Source organism: Leopardus geoffroyi, chromosome X (genome assembly GCF_018350155.1).
Source record: "Leopardus geoffroyi isolate Oge1 chromosome X, O.geoffroyi_Oge1_pat1.0, whole genome shotgun sequence".
Classification (NCBI taxonomy): domain Eukaryota; kingdom Metazoa; phylum Chordata; class Mammalia; order Carnivora; family Felidae; genus Leopardus; species Leopardus geoffroyi.
The window spans coordinates 108,470,439-108,486,483 of NC_059343.1; the positions used below are offsets into that span (position 1 = coordinate 108,470,439).

Here is a 16,045-nt window from a genome sequence, read left to right on the forward strand (position 1 = left end):
CATTCTTTGCTTTTATTTGTTTATAAGAATTTAAAAGTATTTATAAGAATCAGCGTGTGGTACACAATGTCATGTTTCAAAAATCATTTATTTTTTGAGGAAGGCCAGCACCGTTATTGATGTTAGGTGTAGCAGCAGCCTCAGCTTCTGTCCTGGTGAGGGGGTGAGGTTGAGGAAGATCTGGAAACATTGGCCTTGGATCTTGAAGACACTTTGGACAGAACTGATGATGCCTTCTTCAACATTTCAGACCGCTGTTTGGAAGTACTGGGCTTATCAGCATCTGTAAACAAACCAAAAGAGAAATCTGGTCATTTATTGGGCTTTCTAACTGAGCCTGTCAGGCTAGGGGACTGATAATTTAGGATTCAGAAAGAATCATTTATATAACAACTTCTGAGGTTTTTAAAAAATTTTTTTAATGTTTATTTTTTGAGAGAGAGAGAGAGAGTGCGAGTTTGGGAGGGGCAGAGACAGAGGGAGACACAGAATCTGAAGCAGGCTCCAGGCTCCGAGCTGTCAGCACAGAGCCCAACTGGGGACTTGTACTCACAAATCGCAAGATCATGACCTGAGCTGAAGTCGGACGCTTAACTGACTGAGCCACCCAGGGCGCCTCAAACTTTTGAGTTTTAAAGTGCTTTCACAAAGAGTCTTATTTTAAAGTTTAAAATTTTCATTCCAGTATGGGTAACAGACAGTGGTATATTAGTTTAGGTGTACAATATAGTGATTCAAAAATTCTATACATTTCTCAGTGGTCATTATGATAACACAAGGAATCTTTAGTTGCTCCTTCTGACACTCTTGGGAAGGAAACCAGAGACATTCAGTAAGGTCGGATGCCTCATCTGAGATGACCTTAATGACCTTGGGTGAGGTAGGAAGGTGGCCAAGTTGGCATTAGAGCCCAGGCTTTGACATGCAGGTCAGCTCTGTACTGCCTGCACCCTGATGCTTCTTGAGCCAGCTCAGCAGTACGTGTCTCCCTCATGCCATCAGGTAACTATCCAAAACAGCCTGAGGAGCTAATTCCACATGAAAATGTTACTTCCGTCCATTTCAGAATGTCCAGGTAAAAGCAGCAGTGCATTAAAAAAGGTTATCGTTTCTCACTCGCTTTGGGTAAATTTTCAGTTGACTGACCCCAAGTGATCTGTTTGTTGTGTGAGCTATAAAGGACTTGTGTGGCCAATAAGTCTCCATTTGGACCCGTTTTTTCTGCACCAGTTGTTTTGTGTAAAGGGCTCTTAAAGTCTATCATAATTTATGTTAACAGAATGATTATTGTATCTGTAAGGACAGAAATGAGCATTTATCTGTGCTGCTGATGCATCATGACAGGATGTCATGAAAAGACAACAGGACAATAAACCACATACTTTCTTGTTTCCAGTAAACGACGATGTTCTTCTATAACTTTTGCAGTTACCTAGCTTTTGATCTTCGCCAGCAATATAACCTTGGGAATCTCAAGAATCTATGCTTAAAAGTAAAGTAGCAGATAGAAAATTTACTCCCAAATAAGGGGGAGAAGTTTAGCTTTTCCAATTAATAATGCAGTCTTGGAATGTGCTAGTAGTTGATAAAATAAGAACAACCTAGAAATAAGGAAAAAGTCAAAATTTGCAGAGGCAAAGACAAAGGCTTGAATGGAGAGACCTACAGTCTGAAAAAGCAAGACAAAAGACTTTCAGTTACGGAATGGAGGCATATGCTGCAAGGCCATATTCTGAAAATCTCACTGGAGGGGAAAAATGAAACTTTATTTTTGCAATTTGAGGATCTTGTTAAGAAAGCAGATGCCTGGACCCCATTTCCCAGAGACACTAACTGGGCCGCTCTGGGGAGCGGCCAGGATTCTGAATTGTTAATAAGCATCCTGGGTGATCCTGATGCAAGCTGTCACTGGACAACACTTTGGGCCACTGCTCTAGTGGATGCTGCATATTATTTAAAGACTGGCACTGGCTAGAATAAGAGCATACACAAAGCTCATCCCTAGGGGCACAGTGAAACCTCTGGCTAACAATTCCTACTCCTCTCAAAGCAAAACTTCTGGAAAGAGAAATCAATCACTGGGTGTGACATTCACAGCATGCTGGAAGTAGGAGTTAGGTATTATGTCAAAATGAAGCCAGCATGGTGAGACCAACTCTCTTTCAAGACACCCTGATGCTGCTTTGATCAGCTTGTGAGCAGTGTAGTGGGGTTCACTTGGTTGACACTGGTCGCTATGAGAAAAGAGATGTGTTTATGGCCAAATTGAATTTGCCACAATGCACGCCAAGTACTATAGTATGTCACTTCACACTATGAACTGATTTAGACTCCCGATAAAACCATATTTTGTAAAAAAAACAAAAACAAAAACAAAAAAAAATTATAAGCCATAATGGGCATGTGTTCGCCCAGAGAAGTCCCCTTTTTCTTATGGGTTTTCATAAACAGACATCACTGTAATTTCTAATAAATTCTCCTTGGTGGGCCTTTTTACGATTTTGAGCACAACATTGGCCATTTATGCATTTCTCCCTTCAAAGGAGAGAAAAAATGTGTTATTTGAATTCAGAGGTGCTGCCAGTGAGTTCCTCTAATGTGCAGAATGCAGGGATTGGGGGGAGGTGTCCTGGTCAAACTAAAGGTCCAAAAGAACACGATTTTCCTATTTGATTGGACATGCAGTCAAAAACCTAGGTGGGATCTTTCCTTTCCTACTTGCCACTCAGTGCTGCAGGCTTTCCTTGGTCACTACCCATTCTGAGATGCAGTGGCAACTGGATGTAGCCCCTGGCTGGTAGGAAGAAAGAATGTGGGATAAAAGTCACAGGAACTGTGAGGTTAGAGCCCTGGCTCTACCACTTTCTGGCTTTGCAACGTCAGGCAGGTCATTTGCTTCCATTTTCTCTTCTGTATAACAGGACTTTAAGACTTGCAGAGGCAACATGGCATGGTAAGTTATTTCACTTCAGTGACTGTGTTTCCACATCAATACAATGGATATGATGCTTCCCAGGGTGGATGTGAGAAAAACACTTAGCAGAATGCCTGGTGCATAGCCGATACCTAATAAATGTTACTTCCAGTAAATGTCACCCCTTTGCTGTGAGGTTCAACTCAGAGAACTGCATTATAACTTGCAAATAACAATCTAGATACACTGTTAGTAATATTATTTCAGCCCCATATTGGTGGTGGGTAAGGCTGCTGCAAGACAGGAGCCACTCACTGCAAGGGGGGAATGAATAATCAAAACTTCTATATTTAGAATGACATAATTGAGAGCTTCATTATAAAATGATAAATATGTTGTACCTGAAATGCCATCATTTGAAGAATAAAGGCTTCCCAGACCACTTTCACGTTGATAGAGGGTGATAAACTGCCAAGACATAGGTGAAATACTAGCTTAAGCCCCCTGTCCTTTGTTGGACAGTGAATGCCAGAAGTATGTAGAAACCCTCAAGGGACAAAGCACAACTGTGTGGCATTATACACTGTAATCTTGGTGCTCTGCAGTCTCAATTATTCTCCAGGATTTGGGCCATTCCTAGGCATGACTTCTCGTAATTCTTGCCCATTGTGACACCCAGGATTGGCCTCAGGCTTGGACATGGGCTGCCCCTATAGGATAATTTCAAGGGCTCAAGTGTTGCAAAAAAATGTCAGCCATGCATGCCCCTCCCTCCTGGAGCTTGGAATAAATAACATTTTTAGATCCTTCTCTGAGAGAAGATAATCATGGGGGGGGGGTCTCAAGGGGAAATGGGGGAAAAGGGATGTCCATTTTACTACTCCAATCTCCCTTTAAATAATTCGTAACAGTTGTGAGGTCTGGAGCGAGTAAGTGGCAGTGTGGGGTTGCGGGAGCATGGAGGTGGTAGGGCAGGGATAGTGGCTCAGATGCTGGCTTTGTTCTGTGGACTTTTATCCCCTCCTGGAATGCAGAAGCAGCATGATCCTATAAGGGCACAAAATAGGCTGGGGGAGATGGCCAGGCTGCAGGGTAGCCATTCTGTGATGGTGGCAGTTAAAAAGGAAGTGGCAAATCAATAAACTAAGGCATAAACACATGCAAGATGAGAGAAGTGTGTTTGGTGTTGACGGTGAGGAGGGCAGAGTATTATCATAGAAGCTTGATTCTAATTCTTCTAAGAGGATTTGAGGCAGCTTATGGACATAAGACATTGCAAAAGAGGATATTTAAAGGGATAATCTGGGACAGGGACAATCTAAAGAAATGGTTCTCAGCAGTAGCAGCACAGTAGAACCATCTGGAGAAATATTAAAAATAGGCACGCTTGAGCCCCACCCCAAATTGAACAGGAACCCCTTAGGGTGGGGCAAGCATTTCTTTGTTTTCTAAGTTGCCCAGTTGACTCTACGTGCAGCCAGGCTGAGCACTTCTGATCTAAAGGAAGGTGGGGTCGGGTGGGGCAGATGCCCCCAAATGGCCTGACGTGAGTAGGTGAAGTCAATGGTTTGTAGTGCTGGCTACACATTAAAGTAGCCAGCCTTTAGAACTCACAAGGCCCCAGCTGCAACCCAGACTAATCAGAATCTCTGGAGGTGAGGCCTGGGAATCAGTTTTTAAAGTTTGGCAGATGATTCCAGGTGTAGCCACGGTTGAGAACTTCTGCTCTGTGTAGTAGTTTCCAATTATGGCTTTACATCAGACTAACGGGGAGAAAGCTGGGGAACTCCTAACACAGAGATTAAATTTGGCTCTGATGGCTGAGGCTGTTCTTTCAACAAATGTTAATTGGGCATCTACTATATTCCAGCCCTGTGTTAGGTGCTGGGCATACAGTTATGAACAAAACAAAGCCCTTGCCATCATGAAGCTTATATTCAAGTGAATAGAGAGTCTACCTGAGGATTAAGGCGGGAATGTTTGTCTGCTTTGTTTATTGTTGAATCTCCAGTGCGTGGCACAGAGTAGGCGCTTGATAAAAAATTGTTAAATAAATGAATGATTGAATAATGACTTAAGTGTTATGACAAAACATAAAGCAGAATAGGGGAGGATACTGTGTGTGTGTGTTTCCACTTTACATGGTGGTAGTCAGGGAAGGCCTCACAGAGAAGGTGACTTTTGAGCAAAGACTGAAAGGAGATGGGGGAGCAAGACACAGCTATCTGGGGATATAGTGTTCCTGGCAAAGAAAGAGCAAGTGCAAAGGCCCTGAGGTAAGAGCATGCTTGGCATTTTAGGGGAGCAGTAAGGAGGCCAGTGTATCCAGAGGAGTGACAATGAGTGGACAGAAGGGTAACAGAGTGTCACACAGAGGTAATGGGGGTTGGGCAGAGAGATGGTGGGCAGCTCATACAGGGCTGTTTATAGTAAGGACTTTGGCATTAAGGGAAATATAATGGCTTCTTTTTTGTGTCTGACACTGGAGAGTGTATGCATTCATGTATATAGTGACTGGTGTTTTTCTGGAGCTGAATGCAAGCAGGAATTTCTTTGCTACTCAATAAAGAATGCTGAATATCTTAATGGATCATGTCTTTAATTTCACAATGGCAAAAAACTCAGCAAGTGAGATGGACAGTCAGCAAAAAGAGTCAGGATGAGTCAGGGAATCAGCTTGGCAATGGAAAAGTCTATCAGTAGGCCTCCACACTGGAGATTCTACCTCTCCTCTTAATGTTTTCTTGGAAACCATGGCTTCTAAGTGATGCTTGATGTTGTCAAATAGATGTTAGTATTGCTAAATGAGAAGTGCCTGGAAAACTGATGTGGGTTGTGTGTGTGTGTGTGTGTGTGTGTGCATGCACACTCATGCGTGTGCATGTGTGTACATGCTGGGGAGAGGTTAAAGCAATCATGGAGAGAAGCAAAAGTGATACAAAACAGAGAAGAGGGTCCAGGAGGATCTGTGGCATCAGCCATTATTGGAAACTTCCCAAGAGGGCCTTAGGAAGGGAAATTTCTTGGGATCACACTGAGGAGTTGCTCAGACATTTGGAAAGCTGTCTATGAAGGGTCAGTGCTCAGGGATAATGGGAAGTAGCTGGAATGAGCACTCATTTCCCTCAAGCAGTGCCCCTTCCTCTTTGAAGCACCCGTTCCCTCTCTGCCCCCACCAGGTCCCTTGTCTTGTCTACCTGGGAATGCACTGGGACTCACTCCTGTTCAGCTTTTCTCTAGAGGCTACAGGAACCAAACTGTGCAGGATGATTTTAAGGCACTATGGGGGGTGTGGACAAGGGAGTGCTTCCTGATGGACCTCAGAACACACAATACAGTCCCTCCCTTGAAGGCAGTCCCTTATTTCTATCAGGGCTTCACTAGCTCACAATGAGGGGCCAGTGAAAAATATTTACCTTAATTGTGCTTGCCCTTTCCAGATCTGGACGTTCAAGACTTTCTGCGATCAAAATACAATATTGGAAAAACAATTATTTCAGAGACATGTACAAATTTTGGCACAAAAATAATCTCAATAATTTAACAAAGGATCACAGAAATTAGGCAAACAGAAAAAGCTGAAAAGAGGTAAGACCCCTAGAATTATGGGCACAAGTCTTGGTCCTTCACTCCCCAACTGGGGAAGACAGTGGGTAATGTGGTAGGAGCACCAGGCAGCACATCAGGAAAGGCAGGCTTTGCAACTAGCTGTGCATCTTACACAGCCACTCAAACTCTGTGGGCTTCTTCGTTCATCTGTAAAATGGGAAATTAGGCTGTGGATGATTTCTAAGGACCCCTGTAGCTCTGGTTGCAGGGAGTTGAAAAGAACTGGATGGGGCTGCCAGCTAGAGGAAGGCTGGAAAGGACGGTGCTGCTCTTAGGAAATGGTTGCTTCCCATGAAGATCAGGGGAGCACTGGGGCATTATCTTGAATTACAGGAGACATCAGTGATTGACAGACACCACTGACATTTGGCCTTAGGAGGTAGAGATGATACCAAGAGGGAAGTTTCAAAAGGACCCACAGCCAGGGAGGGAGAGAACAGTAGAACAATGGACGTGTTTGGAGTCAGAAAAACTGTGTTTGAATCTTAGCTTCACTATGGAGCTCAGTGAACAGTGGTGAGTTCTGTAACTTCTCTGACTCTGTTTCCTCATATGTACAATGGGGATGTGACTACTTTCTCACAAGAGGACCAGATGAAATAATGTGTATGTATTTGAATATATATTTTATACACGTGTAATCATAAAGGACCAAGATGAAAAGATTCTCTCTAGATTACCCTTTGGTCCAAGGGCTCTAGAAAAAATATACTAAAACTTCACATACTTTGAATATGAGGAGATCCCATAGTTGAATTATCTAATGAAACTGGTTAACCAGAATATCCAATAAATTTTATTATCAATTGCTAGTTATTCTAAGGTATCTGAATGTACTTTCCTGCCTTAGGAAGTCTTGTGTACTATACATATTTGAACTGATTTTTTTTTTTTTTTTAATGATTGGGGCCATTTGGGTTTGTCCGGGCCATCATTCCAATATAATTTTTTAAACGTCTAGTCTAAGTGCATAGCAACTCTTCTGGATATATCTAAGAAGTTGTTTTGATAAAAAGGGGATGGAAAAATTCCAGGTACTTGAGAGTGCCAGGTAGGGTCAAGTTTAGATTTTATTGTCTGTGAAACTAAGAATCTGTATTGCAGCCCTCACCTCTGCACTGAATTCTAAACTATCCAACTGCTCATGTGATCTCTCCACTTGAGTATCTAATGGTCCCATTCTCACACACTTCAAACAGAATTCTTGTTCCCTCTCCCCTCTCCACTCTTGCTACCCACTGCCCAACCATCTCACTATCTGGTACCACAAGGCACTTAGTTGTTCAAGCCAAAATTGTAGGACCCATCCTTGATTTTTTCTATTTTCCTCACTTCCAACATCCACTCCATTAGCAGGTCCTGCTGATTCTACTTTCAAAATACACTCTGAATCTGTTCACTTTTTACCATCTCCACTGCTATACCCCTAGTCCCAAGTCACCGTCATTTCTTGGCTGGATTATTGTTAAAGCTGCCTAACCAGTCTTCCTGCTTTAACCCTATCCTTACTCAGCTCACTCTCCAAATAGTAGCCATAGGGATTTTTTTAATTCATAAATTAGATTATATCACTTCCCTGCAACCAAAAAGTAATCTGCAGGATTCCTGCTGCAACCCAAAAAGTAATCCACACTCCTTTCCATTGTCTATAACAAGTCCTAATGTGATCTGACCCCTGGCTATCTCTTTAACCCCATCTCATACCACTTTTCTTCTCATTGGGCTCCTGTTACTGGCCTTTATTCTTTTCCTCTAACATGCCAAGCTCATACCATCCTAAGGTCTTTGCACTTACTGTACCCTGTACCTGGGATCCTCTGCTTCCAGATCTTCCTGTAGCTGCTTCCTTTTGTCATTGAGGTCTGATGTTTCTGGACTTCTTGGACCAAACTAATCTAGCCAGCCACTCTCTATCATGTTGGCTCTTCTTTCTTTTTGTCATATTCATTCATGAATTCCACAAATATTTACTTAGTGCCTGCTATGTGCCTTCTTTCTAGGCATGTGGGGATATAGCAAAGAGACAAAAATCCCTGTCCTCATGGAGCTAAATTCTAGGGGAGGGAGATAGCCAACAAACAAGTAAAAACATACAATCTATCAGGTGGTATAAATGCTAGGAAAAAAGTTAAAGCAGGGAAGGAGGATAGCGAGTGTGGGATGGTAGTGAGTGCTGGGGTTGCAATTTAAAAATCTTTTTTAATGTTTATTTATTTTGACAGAGAGAGAGACAGAGCATGAGTGGGGGAGGGGCAGAGAGAGGGAGACACAGAATCTGAAGCAGGCTCCAGACTCCAAGCTGTCAGCACAGAGCCCGATGCGGGGCTCGAACCCATGGACCGCCAAGATCATGACCTGAGCCAAAGTCAGACGCTCAAGCTCAACCGACTGAGCTACCCAGGCACCCCTGGGGTTGCAATTTCAAAGAAGGTGCTCAGAGGAGGCTTTACTTAGAAGATGATATCTAAGCAAAGATCTAAAGAAAGTGAGGCGTGAGTTACGCAGATCTCTGAGAGAAGAATGTTTCAGGCAGCTCAGCAAGTGCAAAGGTTCTGAGAAAGGAGAATGCCTGGCATGTATAAGGGCGTGTGTGGCTGGAGTAGAGTGCTTAAGAGGGATCCTAAGAAGAGGTGGTCAGACAGGTCATGGGGAGCAGGGAGAGCTATCCAGACCATGTGGGGCCTTGTAAGCCGCTGTAAAGACTCTGGCTTTTACCCTACGTGAGATGGGGGGTACTTATTCTTATCTAGATTGATTGTGTTTATGTTGCCCCCTGAATCCCAAGTTAGAATGAGGGTAAGGACTTTGTTTCTCTTACTCAGGGCTTTATCTCTAGAACTTAGAACAGTGTCTAGCACAGAGAAAGTGCTCAGAGAATCTCTGTTGAATGTGATTGAATGAATAAACTCGAGAGGTGCAGTATTACCGAAGGATGTAGGAACTAAGCATAATGCAGTGCAATGAAATTGAGGAAAACAATACAATGGGATTCAGGTTTAGGAGACTTGGGATCTATACTCTGACTCAGTGTATGACTTTGGACAAGTCACTTCCCCACCATGAACCTCAGGCTCTTCATCTTTATTTTTTTTAATAATTTTTTAAAGTTTATTTATTTATTTATTTTGAGAGAGACAGAGAATGAGTAGGGGAGGTGCAGAGAGGGAGGGAGAGAGAGAATCCCAAGCAGGCTCCATGCTCAGTGCAGAGCCCAACACGGAGCTCGAACTCACGAGTGTGAAATCATGACCTAAGCTGAAATCAAGTCAGTCACTTGACCAACTGAACCACCTGGGTGCCCCAGATTCTTCATCTTTAAAGTAAAGTTACATTAGATGGCTTATTTCTGGCTCTAATATCCTATGATGATTCCATACTGCAGGGTACACACCAGTGGTACATTACATCATCTTCTGACTATGACCTGCTCATGGAATTCTGGTGAACTTAACAATACTCTATGGTTCATCATTTAATAAGTTTTATTTCCACTTAAAAGTGGAGAGGATAGCTTTCTTGAGTAACTTTTTGAGTGGGCTGCAGGCTTGAAATAATTAAAGTCAACTCCAGCCCTGTAGTTTAACTTTCAAGGCCACCTTTATAGTAAACATTACACTCCCCCCTCTAGGCCAGTGCTGTCACTGTGAGAACCACATTGATCCTTTACAGTTTGAAAGAACAGGGGACCAGGGATGCCTGGTCATTTGGTTAAGCATCCAACTCTTGATTTCCGCTCATATCATGATCTCATGGTTTGTGGGATCGAAACCCACAGAGCGCATGCTCGGGATTCTCTCTCTCCCTTTCTCTCTGCCCCTCCCTGACTCCCACACATGCTGTCTCTCTCAAAATAAATGTTGAAAAAAAAAAGAATAGGTGACCAAAAACTCGAATTGTAAATATTTTAGTGAGTCAGTTCTAACAGAGAAAAGATAAAATGGAATCTACTCTAGCAAGATTTTAACATGAACAAATAAATTTAGGTTTAATTTGTAGCTTTAAAAGCTTTTTTATATATTTTACTGGGGCTAAGCTAGTTATGCAATGCAAGCATACATTCTTAAAGAGATGATTAAATCCTAGTAGCATGAGCTCTAGTCCATGTACAGATGTGATAAACTCATATTTCCTACAGGAGCATGGCAATTTTAAACTCTTAATATCACACCATGTACTTTATACCAGAATTATTAACGAAATCATAATGATTCAGTAAAAGCAAACTAGGGGTGCCTGGGTGGCTAAGTGGGTTGAGCGTGTGACTCTTGGTTTTGGCTCAGGTCATGATTCCAGGGTCGTGGGATCGAGCCCTGCATTAGGCTCTGTGCTGAGTGTGGAGCCTACTTAAGATTCTGTCTCTCCCTCTGTCCCTCTCCCCTGCTCTTACTCTCTAAAGAGAAGAGAAGAGAAGAGAAGAGAAGAGAAGAGAAGAGAAGAAAAGAAAAGCAAACTAGTCAGCTTATGTTAACTACACCCCCAAAGTAGGTCAACCTACTAGAAATTCCAGCATTAACTTCATGTTTCACAATAGGAAATTTATCAATGCTGAACAAAGTCTTTTTAAGTAGTATCTAAATTGAGAAAAAAAATCAATCCAACCTTCTGATACTATGGCACTTGGATCTGAGGGACGATCACCACCACTAAAAAAAAAGATAAAGAAATTTCATTTTCTATGTATTTGATATATGAAGGAATACTGGCTAAATTAAAGAAAAATCTGTCAAAATCATTATTCATATAGCAGTAAATCTGGAATGGTATGTCTCTGAGTTTTCAAATCAAGTGAAAATGATTGCTACATTGACTTTTGTTTGGTTTTGTATGTGCCCTCTTTTCTTCTTCAGTGACACAAATAATTGAGAGTTGCTGGCAATACTGCATGTAACATACTGTATTACCTGTATGTTACAACCATCATAAAGGGAGAGAGGATCAATGGTGGGCCAGGGGTAGTTGTCCTAAAATGGCATCAGGTCAAAAAGAAACTTAATTTCATAGTGCGAGGTGGAAAAGAATATAGTTGCCATCAGGTAGATTTTTCTCCTTATACCCTATTTCTCCCATGATGAAAAGTGCTCCTCTTCCCAGCTTGTGAATATTTTTATAAACATAAAAACAATTTTAGGCATGTTTGGACTACTCTAGAAAAAGTGTTAACCAGACTTCAAGTCTACAGTGTCTCCTATAAATATTGCATAGTCCAGCCTTTCTCTCACAGTCTCCCCCAACTTGGATGGACTTATCTAAATCTCATCCATCCTTTAAGGCCTGACTCAAACTCTACTGGTTTTGAGAATTCTTCCCTGAATACTCCAACCTACATAACCCCTCCATTTTGGGGATCCCTGTGATAGTGCCTCACTGTTGAGTGTTTAGGTACATAAGGAAACTAAGTAGGAAGCCCTTTCAGTGGGCCATTAGTGCAGGAACTATTGTTGATCCAGGGCCTGTCTCTTAGGTTCCAGTCTGACACATTTAAGACTTAATCTAACTATACTAAGTAGACCACTGTAATAGAAAGAAGCAAGTAGAGACCAGATAAATAGGAATGAGAGAGAAGATGGAAAGGGGAGGCCTAGGAAGTAACCACAGAGGGGAACGAGGGGAAGGAGTTGAGGGGAGTTTGAGGGGCAAGACACTGGCTTCCTCACAGGTTTACTTGAGGGGCCCATGCTACCCACCAACATAATTTCATTTCATTTCTATTTTCTTAGCCAACTCGTATTGCTTTAATTAACTGTACCTAGAAAATGAAGGCAGATCCTCTTCATTGTACGAGGATGAACTCATAATTCTATGTAAGAAGTAATGTACCGGTTCAGTACTAGATTTCATTTCTTCTCTCTGGAAAAGTACAAGTCAGGTAATTACAAAAAGGAGATTTTGTAATAAATCAAGTAAAATATACTATAATGTTTCCTTAGTTATCTATGTAGCCAGCATTTCTAACCAGGCACACTATGTTTGCTCCTGAAATCTCACATGGCTTCCATTTAATAAATAGATCCTAATAAATAGATCTGAGTTTATGTTGAGGCTATTGTCATGGTGCGCTCTCTGAATTGGCCAGAGTTGTACTTCTGTGTTTTCTTTTCTCTGGTTCACTGCAGTTTTTGGGTTAATCTGGAAATTATTACAAATGGATAATCCAGGATATTGTCTCACCAGGAAATCCTAAATCATGTGTATTCTCCAAACACATTTATGGTACAATTTTTTGGTACAGCTAACCCAAGAGGACAATGAGGCCCAGACCATCACTAGGATACAGAACCAGGGACAGGAGATGTGCATCAAAGTGATAGTGGGACTTGTGGGCTGAGGAATATTCAACATACTTTGACTAACTTGCTATGTTGCAACAAGTTGGATAAGTAATTTTTGAGAAAAAAAATTAAGTAACTTGCCCCAAGGCCACATGGCTACTAAGTGGCATAGCCAGAATTCAAACCCAGATAGGCTGAATTTGCATGAATCTCTTTACTCCCCTCCAGCCCATCTTCTGGTCTTGCCCATTGGCATGGAGTTTCTGCAAACAGAACTTCCAGCGAGTATTTATAGGTTTGAGTACAAAAAAGAATTAAATCAATGATTTTAAATAGTTAGAATGCATTTCTCCTAACTGGTTTCCATTTTCTTTTTTTCTTGTCCTTCTAACTAACTTAGGACTCTTTCTATGATCTATTTTTCTTCAATTGACGCTTCTGGCTTCATCTGTTAATCACTTCCCTTTCGTTGTAAATATCATCAAAGTTGGATCCTGGATCCAGTTTATGACCTTTTCTTCCTATCCAATGTAAATTACTTGGACTAAGTTTGTGAAACTCTGTGCCTTTTCTATAGAAACCTGGTCATTGATAGTCACATTTGTCACTTACACTTAGTTGTGTCTTTCTTTCCGAAAAGGAAGAATCTGTGCCAGTTGAGGATTTGGACTTGGTCACATCAGGCTTAGAAACAGTTCCTTGTTGTGTCTCCTCAGATTCTGTCCGTTGAGTTGGTGATGCTTCAGTATTTGTTGTAGTTGCAGTGGATTTGGGATGACAATATTTTCCTAGTGACAAAAATTTTTTCAGATTTCTCTTGCTCATCAGTGGCTTGGCAAAAGCCACTGTGCTTGTAATGGGCTTCATGTCTTCTTTTACTTGATCTTCAAATGGGACTTCTGGAAGTTCTTTCATAACCTCTTGTAAAACAACTTCATCTTCATCAGAAGTTAAGCTCTCTTCTATTTTATTTTCTGAAACTCTTGGATGAGTATCATGAGTTACCAAATGAATGATAAGATCTTTTTTGCTGTGGACATCTTTTAAAAGCTCCACTTTGGTGATGTCAGGCTTTATTAAATTTTGAAATGAATTCCTACTCACAGTCTGGAATTGAAGAGACAATTAATATTAAAAACAACAGCCTCATTTTTTCTTGTGGTTATATAGTAATAAAGCAATTTTAATATGGTCGTCAGTTTCAATTTAGTAAAATTATCCTCAAATGCCATTTACTGGTATAGTAGTGGCATATTTAAAGAAGAAATAAATAAAAAATCATAAGCAATATTTGTTCATTCAACAATCTTTTTGTTTTGCATTCAAGAATAGTGCCATTTGGTCCAAAGAAGGGAACCTACATAAGTTTTTTCTTTTGATTCACATTTTACTTTTTTCTTGCCAAGAAATGCAAAATGCACAAATACTTTAATTACATTCTGTTTTCATTATTTACCTGGAAAGTTCTGTTAACAGATTTAGACATGACAACATGTTTTTCTAAACTTAGTGAGGGAACTAATCATAGAGCAATCTAAATATAGACATTTTCATGAAAAAAAAAAGAGGCAAGATATTGGCTAACCTGGATTCTAAAAAATGATTGTGAAGGGCTTTGAATGTTCACTTGTCACCCCTCTACATTCTAATCCTTGAAGATGTTTTCCTAAAGGAGCTTCAAAGAGTAAATCTTCATCTCTCCTCACCTCCCTAGTCAATTGTCATTTTCCATTGTGCAGTGGTAAAGACAGATCAAGGAAAAGACAGTTATAATTAAATAAATGACTTTTCCTATTTCTGTAGCCTTTGATGATGCCACAGAACATTTAAATCAATTTGAATTATCAATCTCAGATCTCTATAACACTGCAAACCAGATTTCCAGAGAAATGGTCCCTTACAGTAATACCTTTTGTGCAAAACAAAATGAAAGAAGAACTCCTGTTAAGAAACCGAAACACCATCAATTTTGATGATCTGTGCTGGTGGAAGGAAATAATGGTTCAAAAACTCAAGTCATCTACATGGCTCTGGAATATATCACTGTGTGAGTCTTTGATAGACATGTGGCTGGTGTGTTGGAAAGTTTTGGTACCTCAAAATAGCACATGAAGCACACTGCTTGAGGATTCCTGACTGAAGACTAGCCTGGGAGTTGTCTGGGTTCCTCAAACTGATGTACTGTTCTTTCTGAAACCTCCATCTCCACGTTGGGGATGGACAGCACTGCTATCCAGATAGCTGCAAAGTATCTGTCTTAACTGAGCTATCTATATCTGTTTGCTTTTCTTGAGACAGCTTTTGCTTCCCTTAAGAGTAGCAGCAGTAGTTGAGGGCCGCCTGGCTGGCTTAGTCAGTTAAGCGTCTGACTTCGGCTCAGGTCATGATCTCGCGGTTCGTGAATTCGAGCCCCCATCAGGCTCTGTGCTGACAGCTCAGAGCCTGGAGCCTACTTCAGATTCTGTGTCTCCCTCTCTCTGCCCCTCCCCTGCTCATGCTCTGTCTCTCTCTGTCTCAAAAAGAAATAAACATTAAAAATTAAAAAAAAAAAAAGAGTAGCAGCAGTAGTTGATTTGATTAGCTAATCTCTTCCAACTTTCTGTGGGATTAAAGAGACAGTTAAAGTACTGATAAAAGATGTAAAAGAAGAAAGCAGGTAACCAAGACTGACAGATATTTCTGCAGATGATTAAGAGGTAATGACCTGGGAGTAATGTTCTTTGTTTAGACACATAGATCTTGTACCCAAGGAATTATATATAAAGGCTACTAAGTAAATGCTAATGTAATTTTGAGAACCCAGAGAGAAAAGGACATTTTAGAACTGGAAAGGACCTTCATCTGGTCCAAGAAACTAAGGACCAAGGAGACTCCATCGGTGTCTATGACAATCTGAGTACTTGAAACAAACAAAAAAAACGTACCCATAATGTATTCACCAGCTCTGAGACTTAGTTCAGTGGGTTGTAAAATAATGCTAAGGAAAATCTGTTCCTAGGCTTATGCTCCAGGCAGGCTGGTTCTATAGAACTTTGCGCAGTTTGTAAATCACAGGCCACATCCTGAGTGTGAGTGCACACCATCATCCTTGCAAGAGGCTCATTTATACAGAGGGGCTTTGGTATTCATTACATGGGAACATGGGAGCTGGATCAGTGTAACTCCATCTGGAAAGACTCCTATGCCCTAGTGCCCTAAGATCAGTAAACAGAACTACTTTTTCAATAGTTATATTGTTTTTTTAAATATAATT

General features: G+C 41.1%; 1 protein-coding gene across 1 annotated transcript in view; it reads right to left on the reverse strand.

The window, feature by feature from the left end:
- Positions 1–69: 69 nt before the first annotated feature.
- LOC123594700 (fibrous sheath-interacting protein 2-like) overlaps positions 70–16,045 on the reverse strand; it is an 89,296-nt gene continuing 73,320 nt past the window's right edge. Inside the window, 6 exon segments of the mRNA XM_045471604.1 lie at positions 70–283; positions 3,316–3,382; positions 6,331–6,374; positions 11,123–11,166; positions 12,270–12,370; positions 13,405–13,899. Of these exon segments, the coding sequence (XP_045327560.1) occupies positions 141–283; positions 3,316–3,382; positions 6,331–6,374; positions 11,123–11,166; positions 12,270–12,370; positions 13,405–13,899 (894 nt within the window). The 3' untranslated portion in view covers positions 70–140.